This window comes from Gymnoscopelus braueri (genome assembly GCF_963280865.1).
Source record: "Gymnoscopelus braueri genome assembly, chromosome: 11".
NCBI lineage: Eukaryota > Metazoa > Chordata > Actinopteri > Myctophiformes > Myctophidae > Gymnoscopelus > Gymnoscopelus braueri.
The window spans coordinates 9090294-9116503 of NC_137613.1; the positions used below are offsets into that span (position 1 = coordinate 9090294).

Sequence of the window (26210 nt, forward strand, 5' to 3'; positions counted from 1 at the left end):
AGTTCATGTGCAACCTCTTCCAGAGAGAGATAGAGACACTAGAAACTCTGCTGGAGACACAAAACAAACTGTGTAGACTTGGCCCTTTGAAATAAAATGTATTTTGGCACTAAAACTCTAACCCTTTTAGACCGGGAACGCATCCATGTCATTTTTAGATTTCTTTGGCTATTCAAAAATGGCAGATATACAAGTTCATACGAGCTTGTAGATCTATTAGATTAGCGAACATTTTTAACTAAAATCTTTGCTTCTGGGGGAAAAAAACGTGTGTTGCTATAATCAGTTGTTCTCAAACTTTTTCATGTCAAGGGCCCCCAAAATTATATGTATTTGGGCGCGGACCCCCATCTCAAAATATGTTGTTCCAGGGACTTGGTGCCGCGTCGAGCTTGCATATCTGCTATTTTTGAATAGCCCAAGAAATCTAAAATGACACAGATGCGTTCCCGGTTTGAATGGGCTAATTGAGTAACTTTTTTTTTTGTAGTTGTACTTTTTAGAGTAGATTCTAGAATCTGTCATTTAGCTTCCACTTACTGTAAGTAGATTTTTGATTTAAGTATCGTACTTTAGGACCCTTTGGAAAGGTAAGAATTGCAGAGTAGCCTATACAGTTTTTGCTTTTACGTCACAATCCGTTGAAGTTTTTCTTTGAACCACCTTTCTCTCCGAAGTCAATCCTTGGTAAATCTTTCCTAAGAAAGATGCTCACTCTGCTTTGGAGAACATCATCACTGAACTGGAGAATGACTGGTATTCATAATGAAATGCCTTAGTCTTCGAAAAGAGCTACTTTTGAACTTTTACTTGAGTTTTCAAGACAATTAATCTTACTTACACATGACATGAGGAGATATAGGAGCGCTAGTATCATTCCTTATACATTCCTGTGGGGGCCATTCCTTAATTACTCTCAGCTGGAAACAGGTGCTCTTTGGAGAGGGTTATCATCACATAGCAAACATATTTCATGTTCCTGTCCTCTGTAGGGAGCATATCGGGTTTTTTTGTGTTTCTTTTTTTTAGATTTGGCTTTTTTCTGCCCTTATTTGATAGAAAGCAGTAGACTGACAGGAAATGGGGAGAGAGAGAAGGGGAGTAGCCTCGATCTCCAGACTTTTATTGTTTAGTTTTGCTAAAAAATAAAAGCCTGGACCATCGCGTCGGTGTACCCGGTATGAGGAAGTGTTCATTTCCCCAACCAACCAGAGTGCAGTGGGCGTCGCTCGTAATGTTGTGTTAACGGGGCGGGGGTTGACGGACAGATCGGTGAACCAATGGGATCGGGCACAATTTCTCTCCGGCTCTATACACCCGCCCCTCTGTACACGAAATCAGGAGCGTTGGGGCAGCCTAGAAGGGGAGTGACACGCAGCAAAGGTCGTCGGGAACGGGATCCGAACCCACAACCAGGGTTGCCAGATCTGCTTGTTATAATTTCCCCGCAAGGACCCCCGAAATTATATGTTTTTGGCCCGCCGACCCCCATCTCAAAATATGTTGTTCCCGGGACCCCCAGAAGCAAATATTTGAGTTAAAAATGTTCGCTTTAAAAGAATATAAAAATATGAATTTGTACACATTTTCTCGATGTTTCAAAAATAGCAGATCTACAAGCTCATAGCGCGGCACTCGGTGCCGCGCTATGAGCTTGTAGATCTGCTATTTTTGAAGAGCTTGTCTATTTGCTATTTTTTAATAGCCAAAGTGTAAAATAATGCTTTTTAGCTCAAATCAAAAAATGACGCAGAGATGCGTTCCAGGTCTTAATGGGTTAAAGAGACCAAGGCTCACTGTTCAGTAGAAAAAGTTAAGAAGCCTTCATCAGGGTCAGAACAAAACCACTGCTGGGCCCTGGCTTTGCTCACCGAAACGCACTGGCAGCTGTAGCATTGTTTTAGTTTGTCTAGCCATTATATAATAAAGGTGTTTTAAAAAAAAAAAAATCTATTTAACTGTGTGCCGTGGACTCTTTTTAAGTTCGCCTGTAAACCGAGCCGGAGCGTATATATGGAAACAAACACAGAACCTGTGAAACAGTACGATTAATTTAGCTCTGGCTGTGGAAAAGATCCATAACAGGTAATGGAGACACTTTGGAGGCGATGGGATGTGTTAGACAGTGTTTCTCTCAGCTGGGTCGTTATGACCCAAAAGTGTGTAATGAGACATTTTCATGAGACTGAGAAGATGAAGGTACACTGTGATTACACAGCGGGGCTGGAAAGAGTACTAGATTCACATTCACATTTAGTAGAAAACATTGCATAACAGTAGGAATTAACCACTTAAGCCCTATAAAAAAAGGGCTTATTTTTTTTCAACGATTGCAGATCTAAGGCGGAACTCCATGAGTTCTGTAATATTTCATGTTCTGGAAGGTTCTGGGGTTATATAACCCTTCATCCTATATAGAAATTGGCTCATGGGTGGGCTGGCGGACCACCGCCCCATCACTGTCTCAGACATAAGCATATATAGAGTTCATTATGACTACTGTACTGTAGACGCGAGGGCCTGCATAGCGGCCCAACGTAGTGGAAAAGAGAGAACGTGAGTTAAAGGAAAAGTTCACCCAAAATATTACTTATTTTCTATCAATTACACACCCCAGCATTGATTTCATGGAGATTTTTTTGTTTTTGTCTCATTCCTATTCCTAAGCCAATAATTTGATGACCAGCGGACCGTTCACTGCGCAAAAAACCCAAGAATCCCTAGATATCGTTGCCCGAATATTACCAGATATGATGCAAATATGATGATATCCAAATGGGATACTCTCCGAACAGTATTTGAAATATATTTCATGTTCGGAGCATATCAACTACGGATGTGGGACCACTTTTATTCTTGATAGAATATGGAGTGTATCATCCCAGATACTGTATATTACCACATGCCATATTCGGGAAATAATTCTAATCAGTGTCTAAAATATCTCATCAGAAATGGACAGCTGTCATATGTGGAGATGATTCGTTACTCGTATCCAATGTCAAGATATGACCACTATCCATATTTGAAGTCCAAACACCAGTTGCAGCTTATGTCAGGATATTGTATTGATACGATCTGTAACCATATTTGAAGTCCAAACACCACTTGCATTTTATGTCAGGATATTGTATTGATACGACCTGTAACCATATTTGAAGTCCAAACACCACTTGCATTTTATGTCAGGATATTGTATTGATACGACCTGTAACCATATTTGAAGTCCAAACACCACTTGCATTTTATGTCAGGATATTGTATTGATACGACCTGTAACCATATTTGAAGTCCAAACACCACTCGCATATGATGTCAGGATATTGTATCGATACGACCTGTAACCATATTTGAAGTCCAAACACCACTCGCATTTTATGTCAGGATATTGTATCGATACGACCTGTAACCATATTTGAAGTCCAAACACCACTCGCATATTATGTCAGGATATTGTATTGATACGACCTGTAACCATATTTGAAGTCCAAACACCACTCGCATATTATGTCAGGATACTTACTGTATTGATACGACCTGTAACCATATTTGAAGTCCAAACACCACTCGCATATTATGTCAGGATACTTACTGTATTGATACGACCTGTAACCATATTTGAAGTCCAAACACCACTCGCATATTATGTCAGGATACTGTATTGATACAACCTGTAACCATGGCCGATCTACTTTGAAGATAAATAATACTAAGCTAAAAATGACAAAACAAAAAATCACTTAGTGCAAATGAGCAATATTTATTTTTTGAACAGACGGGCCAAGACCTCCAAAACACACACAACTCTTCTCCACACACACAACTCCAAACTCTCTCTCCACACACACACACACCTCCAAACTCCAACTCTATCTCCACACACGGTAGGAACAAGCGAGGTATGAACAACAGGTCAAGATTGGGCAGAAGTCTCTGGAGAACTGAACTTACTGAACTGACATTCAAACGGAACAGGGGGTGTGAGTGATACTAAAAACATATTAAAATAAAATAAACATCCACACACACACCACCGTTAACTATGCACAAATGTATTCCTAAAAACAGAATATTAAAATAAAATAAAAAACAAACATCCACACACACCACCGTTAACTGTGCACAACTGTACTCCGAAGCGTTTGAAAGGGAGCATAAATGTTTTCTGTTCCAGTTCTGTTCCCCATAGCTTTGTTTGATTGGCTCAGCATCAGATTTGAACCAGAAACATAATGACACCTTCACGTGTTTCCAGTCCAAATCTGCTGCTAAGCCAATCAAACAAAGCTAGGTAAACTGAACTGGAACCATTTATACTCCCTTCCAAAAGCTTAGGAGTCCAGTAGCCTATACACAAATCCACAGAGCGCTGCCCTGTAGGTGGCGCAGCCATTGCTGCGGTGTCAGACTCGGTGTCAGTCAGCTGCAGTCACTGACTGCTCACGTTACTCTTGAGTCTTTTACCTGCTTTTTACTAACTTTTACAAACTTTTACTAACACTAACTTTACAAAGATGTACATTAATTTAGTAATTAAACCAAGCAGGTAAAGAATAACGTCAACAGACGGACAGAACCGCAACAGCAGCTGACTGAGTCTGACACCGCAGCAATGGCGCGCTACCTACAGGGCAGCGCTCCGTGGATTAGTGTATAACTAAAAGGCTTTACACTCCAGTGTCGCCTTCTTCTTCTCACTCTCCTGCAGATAGTGACGCTTGCCCTCTGCAGCAGGGGGGTTTGGCTGGTGAAGAGTTCGTAGTTTGTGCGAACACGTTGGACTTCGGCTCCACACCCTTCCTTCTGTTTTCATCCAGGGCAGTTTGACATGAAGCCATAATTTTGGACAGCCGTCCGGCGCGCCACTTTGGTGAAGTTATTTTAAAGGCAGTCTTGTCTTCATCACTCTCTTCATCACTGACAAAGTTCGCGTCCGCACCACTGAGGTAGTCCAAGTCCTCTCTCTCTCCTCCCTTCTGCCCAATCTTGACCCGTTGCTTGAAAAGCTGTGTAACAGATGAGAAGAGGAGGTTAGACTTTTAAAGCGATCAACAAAACTAAATAAAGTTTTTAAACTAAATAAGTAAATACAGTATGAGGGTTATATTATGGCTAGCTCTAGTCCCGAGCATTAGAAAGTTCTCGCTAACCTCTGGACCAGGAACAGTGCATTTTCCATGGACTGTAAAATGAACAGGTGTACATTATGACAAGGGCTCCCAAGCTTTTCAGGCTGTGACCCCCCTTCATAATATTTGAACTGGGGACCCCCCACCCTGACAAGCACAACACAAGGAATTTTAGGAGTTGAGGCATTGCATTTAGTTGACACGGTTCCACAGATAAATGTTGTGAAAATAGCTGATCTACAAACTCACAACCTGAGGACGTCCTCAGAGTTACTACAGGGGGTCCGCCAAATCTTTGTTTGATATGATTGATTTTTTTTTACATTAACCACTTGAACCCTAGCATCCCTTTTCTGAGGAGAACTTTAGCCAAAAATAGCAGATCTACAAGCTCACAATGCCTCGCGCTGCGAGGCGTTGTGAGCTTGTAGATCGGCTATTTTTGGAAAAGAGGCGATAGGTGTAGGGGGAAAAAAGATCAGCAAAAGTTTATCTGAAACACAATTTTATACAATATATAGGGGGTCCCTGCTTCAACTCTCTCTCAGCTTGGCCTGAAAACGTTGAAGACCCCTGCATTAAACAGTATGTTGGTTTGTTTACTGTCGAATGAGAAAACAATGTTGCTCAAGTGTGCCACCGATCTGGACTGGACAATAAAAAAATGCTATGACAGATCTGTAGAATAGGCTTAAGATCAGAAACCCATGTTTTTGTTTTGGCGAGTAGTGAAACTAGTATATTGTTTATTTTTTACTACTAATATAGCTCTGGACCAGAGCTATATTATGGCAGCTACACAACCCAAGCTACAAACATTTGGACTGTATGACCCCTCTGCTTTGTCTCCTCCAGGGTATTTCTCAGTAATTACCACCTCACTGTTATATCCCTTACATAAAAAAGGTAATTGATAATTCACGTGATCAATAAAATGCAACAGTAATAGAGCAGGGCAATAACTCACCCGATCTCTCCTGCTGGTAAGGGTCTTTATCCAGTTCCATCTTCTGAGCGGCTTTGATGTTCTCATAAGCCCTGTTGCAGGCTCCTAGTGAATGAAAATTACAACACAAATACCAAGTTATGAACTCTAAATGTATTATAGTAAGGCATCTCGAAAGGATAGTGATCACTCAAAGAAATGAACAGACAAAATGTAAACTGGCAAACAAAATGGGGGTACTCTCCTGATGAACATTTATTTTCTGTTTATTTGAGAGCAAGAAGAGACCCCTGTTATTTAGCAAACACTATAGAAATTACCATTTGAATAGAAAACTAACCTTACAAAAACAACAATATAACATTTTGCAATATTAGATGGTTAGTGTGCCATCTGTTATCTTTAACAGTGTCAAATCAACACTAATCTACAATATAGGTATTTAGCAGACGCTTTTTATCCAGAGCGACTTGCAGTAAGCAAGGTAACGCATACATAGAAAATACCTCACGATCACAGGTAAGCAGCAGGTCATCCAATTGTTAAAATTACAAGCAATTTAAGGACATAAGTCCCCAAATTAACGTGATATCAGACTTACTTCTGACTAGGCTGGTGGTCCACTGGGGCTCTGAGTCGTGAATAGCCTGCATCACAGCCTGGGTCACCACCTCATTGTGAGCAGTACGGAAGCTGTGGAAAATCACACTTTTAAGATACCCCTCATTCAGCATAATATTTATAATAATGATAATACATTTTTTCCTAAAATGTTTATCCCACGATTTTGTAACCCCATTTTTTACACCCAGTGCCAATTGTCTATGTAATCCTGGGCACTACCTTCCCTCTGCCAACCTAGGGAGGCCAGGGCCGAGCTCATGCCTCCTTCAATGCATGAGAGCCAACTGACCTTCTTATCACCTGACAGGGGAGAGTTTCCCTGGTTGGACGTAGTGCGTGGAAGGAACACGTTATTCCAACCAGTTCCTTTCCCCTCCATCAGGCGCCCCGGCTGGCCAGGGGGAGGCAGTATAGTGACCAGGATTACTGCATGTTTTTGTGAGGGTATCTACCCTAGGAGACACGGGGAGAACATGCAAACTCCACAAAGAGAGGCCCTTTCGCCAACCCCACCTAGGGTATGGGCACTGATATTTTCAGCATAACATGATACAAAAGTGTTATGTTATTTCACAAACAGAGGCATTTCAGAGGTGGGGGGTGGGAACATACCTGTCCTCCGGCTGGACCTGCCATCTCTCTCTGAGGCCTCTATAGATTTAACGGACGGTGGTCTGTAGGGACATTAATACAGTGGTGTCAGTCTAACTGTACTTTTCAGGCCCTGACCCCCCAAAATAATCATATTTGAACTGGGGACCCCCCACCCTGACAAGCACTTGGAATTGTAGGCATTACATTTAGTTTGACTCGGTTCCACAGATAAATATTGTGAAAATATCCGAACTACAAGCTCACAACGCCTAGCACTGCAAGGCGTGAGCTTGTAGATCGGCTAATTTCACAATGTTTGCCTTTTTTTTACATAATATTTGGCCAATTTGGTATTAAAAGGTCTTAAATTCCTTAAATTGTAACTTTATAAATGTGCAGATATCCTGTATACACTGTATGTTGGTGTGTTTACTGTTGAGTGAGAAAACAATGTTGCACATTAAGCTAATCATCTGGGGACCCCCCTGGGAGTCCAGACCCACAGGTTGAGAACCACTGCTCTAGGGTCTAGGCACCTAGCTCTCCTTACGCTTTACTTTGGGATATACTCCATACATTTATTTGACTCGGTTCACAGATAAAGATTGTGAAAATAGCTGATCTACAAGCTCAAAACGGCTCCTTGTAGATCGGCTATCGAGGTATTATTAAATTGTAACTTTATAAATGTGCAGGTACCCTGTATACAATTTTACTGTATGTTGGTTTCTTTACTGTCGAGTGAGAAAACAATGTTGCACTAAGGTAATCATCTGGGGACCCTCCAAATCATTTGGGGACCCCCAGTTTGGGAACCATTGCAAGTATGATCACTACACTTGAGTAAACATAAGTATGATTTTGATATTCGCTCAAACAAAGGCAGTTTCATGATGCTGAAAGCCTATTGTCTATGGTGGGAAGCCTCTCAGACCCCCACATTTTGTGTAAAATCCACTTTTTGGGAAGGAAATAAAATATGTCCACCAGACAGAGAATCTTTGATTCACTCAAGTGTGTTTATTCAAGTCCTGCATCACCCTGTTAGCGTATTTCTCAGTAATGACCACCTCACTATTAATTATCCCTTACATAAAAAGGCAATTGATAATACACGTGATCAATCAAATGCAACAGTAATAGAGCAGGGCAATAACTCACCCGATCTGTCCTGCTGGTAAGGGTCTTCGTCTTTTTTATGTCCTCCGGTCCCGTCCAGCTCCATCTTTTCACTGCCTCCTAGTGAATGAAAATTACAACACAAATACCATGTTATGAACTCTAAATGTATTATATTAAGACATCTCAAAAGGATAGTGATCACTCAAAATGCAAACTAAATGGGAGTACTCTCCTGATGATGAAATGTATTTTGTTTTTGAGAGCTAGAAGAGACAGGGAGACTCCTGTTATTTAGCAAACACTATAGAAATGATTACCATTTGAATAGCAAACTAACCTTTAAAAAAAAAGGGGGGAAAAAGAAAAAAATCACTTACACCAATACATTATTAGATGGTCAATGTGCCATCTGTCATCTTTAACCGTGTCAAAGCAACACTAATGAACAATGTAGGCATTTAGCAGACGCTTTGTATCCAGAGCGACTTACATTAAGCAAGGTTATCACATACATGCAGAGAGACAGTGTAGTGCCTCAGTAAACTAGGATCACAGGTAAGCCAGGTCATCAAATTGTTAAAATCACAACCAATTTAAGGTCATATTACTACTCAGATTTAGCCTGGTAAACCCTCCCTCCGGAAATCTCAATTCCATTTGATTCCTGGAGTGAGTCTGGCATGAACCGCCTCTCTGCAATATTGGCTGTGTATGCCAAACGGACGCGCCTATCAGCGTCGTCGCTCATTGTTCTGTGATTGACAGCTTACGTTGGCCAATCAGGTGGCGAGTTCGAGTGAGCCCAAAACACGAACGGCAGCCATCTTTTCTGTGGGCAGTTTTCTCCGCTATTTTTTGACTTCAAAAAGCTCTCTAACTTCTATTTTGAGGCACGGAATTTACTTATAAGATATCGTTTGGATAGAATTTAGTTGTTTAACTTCATATATGTGGTCAATTAATCATGACAAAGCCTATTTAAAAAAATAAAATTAGAGAACCGGTAGGGGCGGGCAGTGACACCATTGTACCCGAAAAAGGCAACCCATTTTGGGTATGGCTGTCTCAAAAGTCCCGTCGCGTCACATTAAGACTGGTGAACTGCTGATTGGCTGAAGGGGAAAAATTATCATTGGCTGAAGGGGTTGTCAGTCAACGGTATTACTCCCGCCCAACTCCAGCACAGCCAATATTGCAGACAGGCGGATAAGGCCAGACTCACTCCTGAAATGAAATGGAATTGAGATTTCCGGAGGGAGGGTTTACCAGGCTAACTCAGATTAACAGCCTGATATAAAACTTACTTTGGAGTTGGTGGAGGCTCAACTTTGGTGTCTGAAATCCTCTATTGTCTGGATCACAGCAGTTGTAACCTCCTCCTTATGAAGCGTTCGGAAGCTGAAGACAGACACACACACACACACACACACACACACACACACACACACACACACACACACACACACACACACACACACACACACACACACACACACACACACACACACACACACACACACACACACAACAAACAAACAAACAAACAAACAAACAGATGCATTTAAAAACCAAGACCAGACCAAGGCATGTATGAATACAGTGGTGTCCAAGGCAATTATGTGCTGTGGAAGGCAGATAATGTTAATTATAATTGGATGCTTGGTCAAACATATCAATAATAATTTAGAAACAAATATAGTCTGGGAAAGCCAGACGATCAGAGATCTCTGCCTACTGACATGTCTGTGGTCATCTAAATTCAAAATGGTCACCATTATGTTAAATATATGGACTCAAGGCAGACTGTCTCACGATTATAAACATTTTGATATTGACCATTTGAGTACATACTGTACAGCTACCTTCACCAGTGGAATGCAAGTATGGATTAAAATTGTAAATACTAGTAGCCCACCAATTTGGAATGAGTAAAATGATTTTTCTCCAAATCTGCTGCCTTTTCAAATTTACATGTTTTGGGGGGTCTTTTTTGGATTGAGATGGTCCAGGGGCTGGGTCTGGCCCCCAGGCCCATGTAAAGACTACGCAATAAAGAGTGTATGAATGGTACCAATAAATGGACCCAATTACGCCCCATCTTAGGTGTGCGCTGGTGTCACACAAAAATAGCTGATCTACAAGTGATGCAACACATTGTGAGCTTGTAGACCAGCCATTTTTAATACAGGCACCTTGTGCAACAAAGTATAAACCAGGCTTTATGGTTGATTTGTATCTCTGAGTTAAATTGTGTATCAACGCGTTAATCTTTGTATACAGTCAAATAAATTATTATGACATGACATCACAGAAATGTAACAGATGCCTGTTAAGTTGCACTGACAAGACTATTCATTCATATTCACACTTGATAGTGTAAATATACTCATAGTATTGACAGTAGCAATAATCTACTCATTATATTCACTGCTGATGGTTTAACACAGCCACAATTGGCACAGTGTACAGTAGGCTACAATAATTTAGATAACATTAGTAAAGGTCAATTGTAATGGTATTTGCCTTATTTTCTCACTGTTTGCATTTGCCCAGATTATTACTATCTCTATTAATTACCTGTCTCTGCACCAAAAGGTAGACACAAACAAGAAATAGCATAAGAGATTAGATGACAGCTCATTTTGGTTAAAGGTAGGGTAAGTGATATTTTTGGGTTAAAACAAACCATTTTTAAGGTTAAAGTACTATATTGTGATAGTAATCATTGGTACTGTATAGCAGGGGTCTTCAACAGGGGGTCCTCAGAGTTACTACAGGGGGGCCAACACATGTTTGTGTGATAGGAACTTTTTTTTTAACCTGTTGAAACCTAGAATTCCTTTTCTGAGGGGAACATTAGCCAAAAATAGCAGATCTACAAGCTTGTAGATCGGCATTTCGGTTTGGTTAACACTTACTGAACAAAATCTCTATAGCAATGATTACTGTCACACAATATAGAGCTACTTAACACTGTTACTGAACAAACACTCTATAGCAATGAGTACTATCACAATATAGAGCTATTTAACACTTATTTTAACCAAAGAAAATCACTTCCCCTATGCCTTTAATTAAGTAAAAATACACGGTAGATTATCAAAGTGGGGTCCAGGGAGGGACCACCAGAGGTTTCTGAGGGGGTTCCCTAGCTATATTAGTTAATATAGCATGAAAAAAACAGTTTAACCACCCTATTACATCAGCTATTTGAAAATAGCAGATCTACAAGCTCAGGTTGCAAATATTTTCAGAAGGGGGTCTGCAGCCAAATAGCCTATATTTTGGATTTGGGGGTCCTTGACATGAAGGACCACTGCATTTTCATGAGAAAATATAAAAGCTGTGCATTACCTGTAATATTATCTCACTGCTCCAGCCTCCAACCTCTGTGACTGTGCATGCCAAAAGTCTCCAAAAGTCTCCACAAATATATCAGCAGCTTGTAGAAACTTACTTTCTTGTCCAACAGTCTTTTAGTGCCTTTATTTCAGTTCGTTTTAACCTAAATCACTTCAGCTATCACAGAGCCTGCATCCTGCATGAGAGTTACTGACTGCGCGCACTCAGAGTTCATTCAAGGTTCACTGCTGCTCCAATGAGTCAAGAGCCAATAGCTGCCTGCAACGTCATGGCACTTTAGCACACAGCCAATCGCATTTCGTTTTTTCAAACTGAAATTTGGCGGGCATGCACCCACAAAGCAACAGACGTCTGCAATGCATTGTGGGACTTGTAGTTATTTTTTGAAGTGCTTTCCATTGACACGCTGTATGTGTCGTTTCTTTCAGAAACTACAACATGGCATCTACAGTACATTCATTCACTGTTGATATGAAATATATTCAGTTAGTTTGGGCATTAAAATGTGTTTAAATCAGATTTCATTACAGCTGATTATTTGCTTATATAACCTGTCGATGAATGTATGATGTCTGTTGTATGATGTCGTTTTTTTTAAACTTATTTCAAGCATGATTATTTGTGTTAGGCATTGATGAATACTGTAAATTATGTTTAATATCTGGTTGCCATATATTGTTCAAATTTTTTAAGTATTTTACCCATATTTGCATATTTATTTAAAAGGATTTATTTATTTATTTCTGTGCCACTTTTCCCCAAAACAAGTGTATGTTGGGCTGATATATACAGTGTAACAAGTTCTGTCACATCTATAATGTGAATTGTAGTTATTTCATTACATTAATATATTCCACATGTGTGTGTGTGTGTGTGTGTGTGTGTGTGTGTGTGTGTGTGTGTGTGTGTGTGTGCGTGTGCGTGCGTTTATCATTAAATGGGTGATAATTGCCCCCATTTCCATAGTCCCCCATAGATGTTTAACAATGACCATACTTATGACAGCTGAGGTCAAGACCTTTGCATAGCCAACAGTTTGCCATATGTATACAAGCCTTTAATCATGGAGTCTGGGTTCAAGACCCAGAGGTCATTATTTCAAAGCAGTATGCTGCTGTATACTTTGTGCAACAAAATAACACCTTGTAAAAGCGGCATGCACCTATTTTGTATGTTTGAAGAGCATCATACTGTGTACTCAACCACTGTATGTGTTTTGTGTACACACACTGTCTGTCTGTCTGTCTGTCTGTCTGTCTGTCTGTGTCTGTCTGTGTCTGTCTGTGTCTGTGTCTGTCTGTCTGTCTGTCTGTCTCGCCATTGCAGTCCTGAGTTTAGGCCTGCATTGGGGATTGTGTTCCATTACTCCCCCCACTAGAGGAATATAGGCCTATCCCTACTTGTCCTCTCAGTTTCTATCATTTCAGAATAGATACACTAGCCCTCCTATTTAGGATACAAAGCTAGTGTCCTCATGGAACTTATCAAGGAACTTTGATGTTCTTGCTAGATACCTTGTTCACTTAGCATGGTCCTTACCAAGAGAGGGCCATAGACTCACTGATTATACTGGTCTCGTTCACATCCAAGATGATTAACTGAATGCTTACACTTACCTAATACCTACCATTAAATTCAAGAGAAACGCTGATAGAGTCCAATGTATGCCTTGATCAACATTCAGACTTCCCTAAATGTAATGACAGCTTGCTGTCCCATAGCCAATTCAACTGCATACTTTCTGGGGGTCTTTACCCAGAGATGTTCTGTTTTTATCCAGTTACCAGCAAAGCAGAATCATTTGCAATGCATACAGAAATAAGGACATGTACAAGCTTGCTGCGTCTGTGCTGTTTATGAAAGGTAAAAACAACAGATCTGCATGCTTAGCTTCCCTGGTAAGGATCTCTGGGCTCTGTGAGCCCCATCCCATTTTGACCCTACCTGTGAGACAGACTGTATCCACTTAAAGCTCTTGAGCTCGACCCATTGCATAACTTATACATCAGTTAAATATTTTACATAATATGAACCCAAGATAATTGTGACACACAAAGATATGCCATAGATGTAATCAGTACAGTACTAGTCCATACCCGGGGATGTGAGCACTCAAAGTATTTGCAGACTTTGGGTTATGCACTGCGTACACAGTATGCTTAGATCAACTAGGAGAGGAGGTTGCTCATTTGATCATGGCTGTGTGTAACAACTTGTCATTTACCTGACATTGAGTAGTCGTTACCATAACCTGACATTTCCAGACCAAAGGTCATATTTGGAACGCATATATGACACAAATAAGATGTAGCTGGAATCCTAGTATAATATACTATGTCCTCTGTAGGATACCACTGTATACTGGGTCTATATTTGACTAGATATCATATGGCACATATCAACAAAACTCAGAATTTGCATCAGCATTGGTCCGTATTCTGTAGAGAATCCAAGGAAATATACATTGTTATAAGTTAAGGATTCTGGACCTTTTCACTTAGTGATATGCTATGGATACTGTCAGTATTCTACACAAATTAATACGAATATCTTAATATTTTTGTATCAAAACATAATATGACAAGAATAACATATGTGTCATATGAAAAGGTTTTATATACCTCCCAAAGTCATATATTGAGTCAATATTTTATCAAATGTGGAGCCTACCGACAAAACTTCAAATATGTTCCAGAAATTATCCATATTCTCAAGAGAATCAAGAAAATATAGCTGGTATTTTGACATAATATATGTCCTCATGATGTATGTTGGGTTCACATTTGACCAGATACTCAGGATAAGTATCGGAAATGGCCCGTATTCTACAGAACATCTAATGATATTTCTGGATAAATATTTTGGGATTTCACCTGGTAAAAATTACCAGATTCTGTCAATTTCCATGACCTATCAATATCAGGTAAAACTCTCACCCAAAACAGGTCCAATGGCAACATCTTTGGTATTATGTTATGACAAAGGGTGATGATATGCTACAGATATTGCCATTATTCTACTCAAAATAGGGTATCAATATATTCCGGTATACTTAATTCTCTAGTGGCTCCAGAGTCAAGATATGACTTTAAGTGATATGAGCTTAACATAGACTGTATTTGTGACACATTCAGATATGCCATAGATTTGATCCGTATTCTAGAAAAAAAATTGTGCTCAGATATGTCCAGATAGGATATAAGGTGATATTTGGAACACACAGATGACACAAATAAGATGTAGCTGGTATCCTTGTATAATATATGTCCTCATGAGGTATCTTGGGTTCATATTTGACCAAATATGGCATATCAATAAACTCAGGATATGTATCAGAAATGTTCTGTACTCTACATAAAATCCAGTGACGTAGCCAATGAGATATTTTCGGATTCTGGCTCAATTTGCCCAGTATAAATCACCAGATTCTGTCAATTTTCATGACCTATCAATATCAGGTAAATATCTCACCCAAAACAGGCCCAATGGCAAAATCTTTGGTATTATGTTATATATGACAAAGGGTGATGATATATGCTACAGATATTGCCATTATTCTACTCAAAATAGGGTATCAATATATTCCGGTATACTTAATTCTCTAGTGGCTCCAGAGTCAAGATATGACTTTAAGCGATATGAGCTTAACATAGACTGTATTTGTGACACATTCAGATATGCCATAGATTTGATCCGTATTCTAGAAAAAAATGTGTGCTCAGATATGTCCAGATAGGACATAAGGTGATATTTGGAACACACAGATGACACAAATAAGATGTAGCTGGTATCCTTATATAATATATGTCCTCATGATGAATATTGGGTTCATATTTGACCAAATATGGCATATCAATAAACTCAGGATATGTATCAGAAATGTTCTGTATTCTACATAAAATCCAATGACGTATCCAATGAGATATTTTTGGATTCAGGCCCTTTTTGCCCAGTATAAATCACCAGATTCTGTCCATTTTCATGACCTATCTATATCAGTTAAATATCTCACCCAAAACAGGTCCAATGGCAATATCTGTAGTAAATATGTTTTATATGACAAAAGATGATGATATATGCTACAGATATTGCCATTATTCTACTCGAAATAGGGTGTCATTATATTCCTATATACTGCGTTACGTCATATTCATACATTGTGTATGACAAGCAGATGAATATTTCATCCATATTTGTTTGAATATGGCTTATGTCAACAAAACTTTCAATATGCATCGGAAATGGTCTGTATTCTTTAGCGGTTCCAGAGTAAAGATATGACTTTAAGTGATATATGAACTCAATATCTGACACATCCAGATATGCCATAGACTTAATCAGTATTCTAGAAGAATATTGTGAACAGATATATCCAGATATGATCTAAGGTCATTTACGGAACACATACATGACAAAATTAAAATGTTGCTCATATCCTAGTACAATATATTATCTTCATGATGTATATTAGGTTAATATTTGCCCAGATATGTTGCATATCAACAAAACTCAGGATATGCATCAGAAATGTCCGTATTCTAGCGAGAATCAAAAAACTGATATTTGGGGATTCTGGCTCTTTTCGCCCAGTGGTTAGGCAGAGGTTCCGGTAGGAGATACAAAGGAGACTCTTTGTGTCTCCTACCGGAACCGCTGCCTGTCATTAGGAATGCGTAAAAAAATATATATATATATCCATGAATTCAAGTCTCCATGGGGTGACTAATCGATAGGGAAAAAGTCATTTTGGGGGTGAACTATCCCTTTAAGCCGATGGTTCTCATTTCTTTTTTATTTCAAGGACACCCACTTTGCATAGTTAGGCCATGGACCCTCATTACTCTGAGAGAGTACATAAATGGAACCAAATGGACCTGTAAGGGTCCAATTGGTGCCATTTGTACGCTCTCAGAGTTACAGACATTCGGTTCCTAACTATCCATAATTTAGCTGCGGGGGTCCCTCTGGAACCCTCTCAAGAACCCCCCTGGGGGGTCCCTCTGGACCCCCACTTTGAGAAACGCTGATTTAACACAGAACAAGGATAAGATCATAAATCCAATGGTTTGGACAACAAGGCATTCTGCTGGCGTCTCCGTGTCGTGATGTAGTAAAAAGTGCTCCGCTGTGGTGTTCTGTAATCAGGACTGTTTACTTACTTTACTGCTGTTAACACATTCAATCCGGGAACACATCTGTGTGTCATTTGTTTTCTTTGGCTATTCAAAACGTGCCGCGCTATGAGCTTGTAGATCAGCTATTTTTTTTTAAATCGTGAACATTTTTGCAAATCTTTGAATATTGTTTTTGTTTTTTTACGCGAACATTTTTAACTCAAATCTTTGCTTCTGGGGGGTCCCTGGAACAACATATTTTGAGATGGGGGTCCGTGGCCAAATACATATCATTTTATGGGTCCTTGACATGAAATTAGTTTGAGAACCACTGATATTATAGCAAGTTTTAAAAAAAAAAACGTTTAGGATTTAGAAGACATTTGTAGAATCCCCAGAAGCAAAGATTTTTCCAAAAATAGCAGATCTACAAGCTCATGCGTGCGAGCTATGAGCTTGTATATCTGCTATTTTTTTAGTATAGGCAAATAAATCTTAAAATGACACAGATGCCTTCCCGGGCTTAATGGGTTAACTTTGGCCAGGTGCTCATGCATTATTCAGCGTTTTCACCGCCGATTTGTGTGTGTTGCCATAGCCGTAGCCATCTGTTTGCATGCGTCAATCAAAATCAAAACAAACTTTGGAAATGGAAACCCAACCTCTTCTTATGAATATTCCGCCGTTCACAGGGCGAGGCAATGAGCGGTGTAAGTGTTGTTTAAATGGTTGTCCCTGTAATTCATTCTTCGCTCATTTGCACTTTTCTGTGCAAACACAGCTGAACACAGCTTAAGATACTGTGTGTGTCTTGATCTATCAATCAATCAATAAATGCAGTGGTGTAAAGTAACTTAAGTACATTTACTCAAGTACTGTACTTGAGTACAGTTTTGAGGTATTTTTACTTTACTGGAGTATTTCAAATTTTCTGTACTTTGACACTCCACTCCACATCTCAGAGGCAAATTAATTTGACTCCACTACAATTATTTGAAAACATTAGTTACTAGTTACTTTGTCGATTATCATTATTACTACAAAACATACATTAACCACTTCAGCCCTATATACATTTCAGCCATTTGAAAATAGCAGATCTACAAGCTCACAATGCGCAAATTTCAAAAGATTTTATACATTTGAAACCTGTGAAATGGGACATTCTGCATAATGAGTACTTTTGCTTTTGGTACTTTAAGTATACATTGCAGTATTGATACTTTTACTTACTGTAAGTAAAACATCTGAGTACTTTTTCCACCACTGTCAATAAATGTATCTATCTATCTTATGATGGGGGGCATCAACTTACAAGTACAAGATGAGAGTAAATGCATTCAACAAATCAACAAACAGGGTCCAGTAGTCACTAGTCATACAAGTAGGGTGCATCAAATCTAGCATCTGTCTAAAAATTATAATAATCTATCGATTAATCTACCTCTCTCTCTCTCTCTCTCTCTCTCTCTCTCGCTCTCTCTTTCTCTTTCTCTTTCTCTTTCTCTCGCTCTCGCTCTCGCTCTCGCTCTCTCTCTCTCTCTCTCTCTCTCTCTCTCTCTCTCTCTCTCTCTCTCTCTCTCTCTCTCTCTCTCTCTCTCCCCCCCCCCCCATGCAGCACATCAGCAGTAGGAGACATAAGGACAGAGCGGCGGGCAAACCGGCCAAGCCCAAGTTCAGTCCGTACGCCCCGCCCCCTCAGCGCCTTCAGAGCATGCAGGCGGTGAGTGTCTGTGTGTTTGTGCCCTGGTTGGATTTCCTGCTCTGGGAGAACCAGCCATCACATTTACATACTGTACACACCAGAGGTGGAAAGTAACTAAGTACATTTACTCAAGTGCCGTACTTAAGTATAATGTTGAGGTATTTTTTACTTTACCAGAGTATTTCCAATGTTCAATACTTTAACTTCTACTCCACTACATCTCAAATATTGTACTTTTTACTTCACTACAATTATTTGAAAACTTTAGTTACTAGTTACTTTGCAGATATAAATTATTATATTATAAAACATACATTAACCACTTCAGCCCTATTTTATACATAGGCTATTTGAAAATAGCAGATCTAAAAGCTCACAACGCGTCGCATCGCGACACGTTGTGAGCTTGTAGATCGGCTATTTTTAAACAATTTAGTACTTTTACTTTTGGTACTGCAAGTATATTTTCATGCCAATACTTCTGTACTTTTACTCAAGTAACATTTTGAACTCAGGCCTTTTACTTGTAACCGAGTATTTTTTTATATTATGGTATTGCTACTTTTACTTAAGTAAAATGTCAGAGTACTTCTTCCACCACTGGTACACACACACACACACACACACACACACACACACACACACACACACACACACACACACACACACACACACACACACACACACACACACACACACACACACACACACACACACACACACACACACACAGAGCAATGCTGAGCTGTCCTCTGGGCATCCTATATCTTAGCCTTCCATCGTGAAAACAGGAAGTACAGGAATTCTCCTGTACTTCCGTCTCTCAGCCTGCAGGGGGTTGTGAGGGAGACGCTATACATAGCATAGATATATATAAAGGCATCTAGCCTTTATATATATCTATGATACATAGAACATGAGCTGTAATAAATCCTAAAGGTCCTATAGGTAGAACATGAGCTGTAATAAGTCCTAAAGGTCCCGTCGCGATACAAACATTTAAGGGCAGATTTATACTGGCTTGCGTGCCGTATCAGACATCAAAAACCAGTGGTGGGAAAAGTACTCAAATGTTTTACTGAAGTAAAAGTATCAATACTGCATTGTAGAAGTACTCTGTTACAAGTAAAAGTACGGAATTAAAAATGTACTTGAGTAAGAGTACAAAAGTTTTGGTATCAAAATGTACTTAAAGTACCAAAAGTAAAAGTACTAAAATGTTTGAAAATAGACGATCTACAAGCTCACTACGCGTCGCATCGAGCTTGTAGATCGGCTAATTTTCAAAGATTTTTATACATTTGAAATCCTAACCCTTATGAAACGGGACATTCTGCATAATGAGTACTGTCTACTTTTTGTACTTTAAGTATATTTTGATATTTTGACCAATACTTTTGTACTTTTACTCAAGACTTTTTTTAATTCCGGACTTTTACTTGCAACAGAGTATGTCTTCATTGCAGTATTGATACTTTTACGTTTAAGTAAAACATTTGAGTACTTTTCACACCACTTAGAACCACTTCTAAACTAATACCTATAAACACTAAAAATTTGAGTACTTTTTCCACCACTGCCCGGTATACCGCTGGTTTTTCCCTCCCATCTGGAGGGTAATTGCGCCCACATGGCACCCCAGGTCGCTCAATAAGACGAGTTAGACAAGGACACCAGGTGAATTCAATTAACTGCCCAGTATGGTAGAACCCAGAACCCTTATAGAGGGCACAGTGTTTAATAGTTTGGGGGAATCCTTCCCATGGCAACCACACAGCAACTAAAGTAAATGGATCCATACGGGTCCATTTTAAAACACTTCTCGCAGAGTTTCGCAGATTTTTTTCGGCAGAGAAAGCCTTGACCTACACTATTATCCCAAACTGTCTGGCTGGATGAGCAAGTGGGTACTAACTAACAGTGGTGGAAAAAGTACTCACATATTTCACTTAAGTAAAAGTATCAATACCTCAATGTAGAAATACTCTGGTACAAGTAAACGTCCTAGAATTCAAAATTGACTTGAGGAAAAGTACAAAAGTATTGGTATCAAAATGTACTTAAAGTACCAAAAGTAAAAGTACTCATTATGCAGAATGTCCCATTTTCAAATGTCTACAAATCTTTTGAAAATAGCCGATCTACAAGCTCACAAGAGCTTGTAGGTCTGCTATTGTCAAATGGCCAAAGTTTAAATAGTGTTAATGTGTGTTTTGTAATAATAATCCAAATCTACAAAGTAACTAGTTGTGGTAGAGTATGTTAATACAATATAATGTATACAATTGGGGTGTTTTGTCTCCCTGCTCTTCTATTGAGACATTTAGATCGTGTCAAAGGTCATGTCTCACCTAGACGCAGGATCTGACACAGGAGATTCCATTTATCCCCTGAGCCAGTTGGCAGGCTCTATTATTTGATCAATGGTAACATTTTCAGCACTTGCCCAGGAAACCGGCTTCAAATCTGGGGTAGAGAATAGGAAAATTACATAGTGCAGCTTTAAACTTCAGACATGACCAAAAAGTCCGGCCCGGGGGCCAATGAGATGTAGATTTAATAATGCCCGCGGCTTCCTTCCTAAAATGTACTATTTATGGCCTGCCAGTGTTATAGTATCATTTGAAATTCATACATTGAAGTGTCTGAGGGTTTTAAAATTAACCTGGGAAGATAGGCTGTTTCTCCATAGAATTTGTAAAGATTCCTCCTAACTGCTTGTTCCTTGTGTTGTTTCATTCCTTTTCTTTTTTTTTTCTTTTTAAAAAAAAGATTATTTCTCTAGAACATGTAGGTCATCTTGGGCAATACCTACAGTAACCGCACAATCAAATAAATACAACTCAGATGTTTTGAACACTCAATACGTTACAGGCTGTTCAGTCCAAAAGTCCCCAGAAAAGAGAGGAAAAAAAAGTGGGTTCCCAGAATAGAGCAACATCAAGGCATTTACAAAGTTCTCAGTCCGTTTCTCCACAAAGGCAATGTCCATGACGGTTCACCAACAGATACTGTATGCAGCAGATTCACTCATAATCCCAACAGCAAGATGAACGGGCATGACCAGGCTAGGGGCGCTAGGGCATTGGTTCTCAAAGTGGGGTCCGGGGACCCCCAGAGGTCCTTGGGGGGGGGGGTACCAGGGGGTCCCCAGCTAAATGAGTTACAATTAGCTACTAAATTAGCGTCACAATCATTTTAACCACTTTAACCATATGCTATACTTTGGCTATTCAAAAATAGCAGAAGCTCATGGTGCGGCACTGAGTGCCATGGTATGAGCTTGTAGATCTGCTATTTTTGAAAAATCTTGAACATTTGTGCAAATCTTGGAATCTATATATTTTTTAAAGCGAACTTGTTTAACCGGAATCTTTGCTTCTTGGGGGTCACTGTCACAAAATATGAGAGCAGCCAAATATGTATCACTTTGGGGGTCCTTCACATGAGTTTGAGAACCACTACGCTAGGGTTCCTGTGATTAGTGGTTAGTCAGAGTTTGCAGCGTCACTAGTGGTTATCCGCTGTGTCTAACCGAGAGCCATGCAGTATTTCAACCCGAGTTGTAGGTGAGGGCTGACGCAGCCGTCGTACCGACGGTCGGATGCTTAGGGTAACAACAAATGCTGTGTTAATTTGTTCATCCCATAGCCTTATTTATTCACAAAGAAAACAAGAAAATAGCATTTGACCAACAATTCAATTCAATAAATAAATAGATAAACATTACTGTTGTCAAGGAGGAGCCGCCCTGGCAAACAGAAATCTAGTCTTGTTGAGATTTCCTGAACAGTGGAGGGAGGGAGTTGGCTGAGAATATGACAGTTGCTGCTGGCAGGCCTCACCATTAACTAAATAAAACACACTCCCAGCATCTCAGTATCTGCCCTAGGGGGTTATATGGCAGCTGACCAACCAGCGCAGCTGAAGTGACGTGGCGGGCTGAACTGGCACTGCAAGCTCCCTCTAAAGCAGTGGTTCTCAGGACCCCCAAATTGATACATATTAACCCGCAGACCCCCATTTGAAAAGATATGCCAGGGACCCCCAGAAGAGAAGGTTTTTACGGCGTGGCTCCATAGCAGTGATTCTCAAACTACCTAATTTCAAGGACCCCCAATTCGATATGCATTTTAGACCACAGACCCCCATTTGATAGTTCGTTTAACTGTATAGTGTATACATGGATCGAATGGTTCCATTTGTATACATGGTCAATTTGGTTCCTAATCCTAACCATCAATGATTATGCCGGGGCCCCCCTGGAACCCCCTCAAGGACCACTGGGGGGGGGGGGGGTCCGGACCCCACTTTGACAGCCAGTGCTTTAAAGGCCCTTGAGGTCCTAGTGCTCTTTGGCCGTAGAGTAACTTAATCATGTCAAACATGGACAAAACCTGGCCGCCGGACGCGGCTGCTTGGGATAGTGAGGTAGAATTCTCGGCTGAGGAGACCTTGGAGTTTATTCGGGGCCCAAAGGAACCAAAACACTCAGCAGAAAACGGAGACGGTCAGCGTTTTCTCAGAAAGGCTGCTTATTAAGCCAATAAGACCGGGCACGCATCTGTGTAACCACTTTAACCATTATTTTATACTTTGGCTATTCAAAAATAGCAGATATACAAGCACATAGTGCGGCACAGAGTGCCGCGCTATGTGCTATATTTTTTTAAATCATGAAATTTTTTGCAAATCTTTGAATATATATATATTTTTAAAGCGAACATTTTTTCCATGGAACAAATTTTTTTGAGATGGGGGTCCGCGGACAAATGCATATAATTTTGGGTGGTCCCAGTTTGAGAACCACTGATAAAATGATAAAATATGTATTCAAAGATTTGCACACATTTTCTTTCAAAAAATCGCAAATGTACAAGCTCATAGCAGCTTGTATATCTGCTATTTTTGAATAGCCAAAGATTCCCGGTCTGAAAGGGTTAACGGAGAGGCCAGCAGCCAGCAACACATGCTGTATTCAGACAACTCCCTCCCTGCGCTGTCAGGAAATCCCTGTGGGACTGTCTTGTCGGGCAGTTTTCCACACAGCACTACGTGGAAGTCTGGATGTTGTTCAAGTTCTTCTTAATACACACAGCAGCAGAACTTGACAGAACCAGGGTCCAGCAACAAGAAGCCACGAAAGTACAGACATGTGACAGAAAAGAGTTTAGTGATGTCAAATTATGTTTACAGCCACAGTTCATAGTCTATTACTAACATGATAGCCTTCTGTTTATGATTATGCTCATGTTCAATCAGCTAAATTAAATTACTAAATAAAAAACGGATTTCCTGTGAAACAAGTATATGTGTTTGTGAAGACAAATGTTCATTTTTCCCCCATTCAGCTCCGTAAACTAACTTGTGCCATAAAAATTATAATAATAATAAGTATAGAGACACTTTATGGTCTCTATACTGCCTCCCCCTGGTCAGCCGGGGCGCCTGATGGAGGGGAAAGGAACTGGTTGGAATTACGTGTTCCTTCCACGCGCTACGTCCTACCGGGGAAACTCCCCCCTGTCAGGTGATAAGAAGCGGCTTGCTAGCTCCTCATGCATTGAAGGAGGCATGAGCTCTGTTCGGGGCTCTCCCCAGGCTGGCAGAGGTAGAGTAGGGCCCAGGTTTACATAGGCAATTGGCACTGGGTGAAAAGATGGGATACAAAATTGTGGGATAAAAATTTAGGATAAAAAAAATACCTTTATTAACCACTATAGCACTCGGATGTGTGGACAATTGAAGCTGTAGCTACTAATATGCATATGAATATTATGCCTCTTCTGATGAAAAGTAATCTGAACGTTCCTTGCAGAGCAGGTCAAATGTCAATGTCAATATAAACGCGTGTGTCAGTTAAATCTAAACAAAAACTAAGCTATGATGACTAAAACTAAGAGTAAATATACAATTTCGTCAACAAATAAAAACTAGACTAAAATGTTAGGGAGGGACTAGTGGAGAAGAGATCCCGTAGAACTAAAAGACAAGTCATTTTATGTTTGGTTGCGCTCGGGTGTTACGTTCTGAAAATAGCCGATCTACAAGCTCACAACGCGTCGCAGGTGTGAAATATCAGGCATTACGACGCCATCAAGGCAGCGACAAAATACATTTTAGTCGACTAAATCAACTGTAGATTTAGTCGACTATAATATGATATTTAGTCCACTAAAACTAAAACGTTTCAGATGACTAAAATATGACTAAAGCTAAATGGAATTTAGTGAGACTAAATGACTGAGACTTGGAACGCATCTGTGTCACTTTTAGATTTCTTTAGGCTATTCAAAAATAGCAGATATACAAGCTCATAGCGCGGCACCGAGTGCCGCGCTACGAGCTTGTAGATCTGCTATTTTTGAAAAATCGTGAATTTTTTTTTTTTAATTTTTTTTCCGAAAAACTGTTAGGATTTAGAAAATGTTTAGAAGCGGCCTCAGGTCTTAATGGGTTAAGACTATGACTGAAACTAAATCAAAATGTGCTGACAACACTGTGTGTGTGTGCGTGTGCGTGTGTGTGTGCGTGTGTGTGTGTTCGTCTCAGGTTCGTCTGGCCCTGAGGAAGGATCAGGACCTGTCTAAACAGCCTCTGGCGTCCTGCAGTCTGCTGCAGCGCCACCTCGCCGCAGCCGCCGCCGCCGCCATGACCTCCCTGTCCCCGTTCCACCTGCGGCCCGCCCCCTCCAGCACTGGCCCCGCCCTGTTTCATCAGACCCAGCCCTCCCTCACCCATCAGGCCTTGCTGCACCACCACCACCACCACCACCACCCGCCGCCCCCCGCCAGCACCACCACGCCCATCTGCTCGGCGCTCAACCACACGCCCGTTCTGTTCTCACCGTACTGACCCCCCTAACTGACCCTTATGTGAACTGCAGCTGAAAAGCTTCCGCGTCCAATCAGTGGAGAGGACGGCAGCGTTGTCACTCCCAGGTCGTGCGTACCGCGCTGACGAGTCGCGCGACGTCGGACCGAGCGTCGAGACGTTTTGACGTTTTGACGCGACGACAGGCCTCCCGCGTCGCGTCACATTTTGTTGACGAACGACATGATTGATGATTCCAAACCTGTCTATGTGTACAGTAGAGTTCTCAACTGGCCTGAAAATTAACCCATTAAGACCTGAGAAGATTCTAGAAATATCTTCTAAATCCTAAAAAAAAATTGAAAAAAAAAAACTTTTTTTTTTTCCCTCGATTTTTCAAAAATAGCAGATATACAAGCTCGTAGCGCGGCACTCGGTTCCGCGCTATGAGCTTGTATATCTGCTATTTTTGAATAGCCTAAAGAAATCTAAAGTGACACAGATGCGTTCCAGGTATCAATGGGTTAAAGGAGCATTTCACCCCTGGAAGAACTTACAGTCACTCAATGTTAACTCTTTGACTGCGGACGACGCGATAACGCGTCAAGTGCTACTTTGTCCAGTTGGCCGTCGACGCGCTCGACGCGCTGGACGCGCGTTCATTGTTTAATCTCTGATTGCGCTATGCTGCTTAATATTCAATGTTATTCTCGAGTTCCACTTACTTCACGGACATCTGCATCCGGTTTCATGACCTGGATTCCGTTTCCGGTTTTTGATTCTTTTCCCCAGTCATTTTC

The 26210-nt window shown here is 40.4% G+C and overlaps 1 protein-coding gene across 1 annotated transcript in view; it reads left to right on the forward strand.

Annotated features, from left to right (window-relative positions):
* LOC308094903 (zinc finger protein 385D-like) overlaps positions 1-25811 on the forward strand; it is a 75813-nt gene extending 50002 nt beyond the window's left edge. The window contains exons 9-10 of the mRNA XM_080441726.1: positions 18511-18615; positions 25150-25811. Of these exons, the coding sequence (XP_080297852.1) occupies positions 18511-18615; positions 25150-25452 (408 nt within the window). The 3' untranslated portion in view covers positions 25453-25811. The remainder of the gene's footprint in view (positions 1-18510; positions 18616-25149) is intronic.
* The last annotated feature ends 399 nt before the right edge of the window (positions 25812-26210 follow it).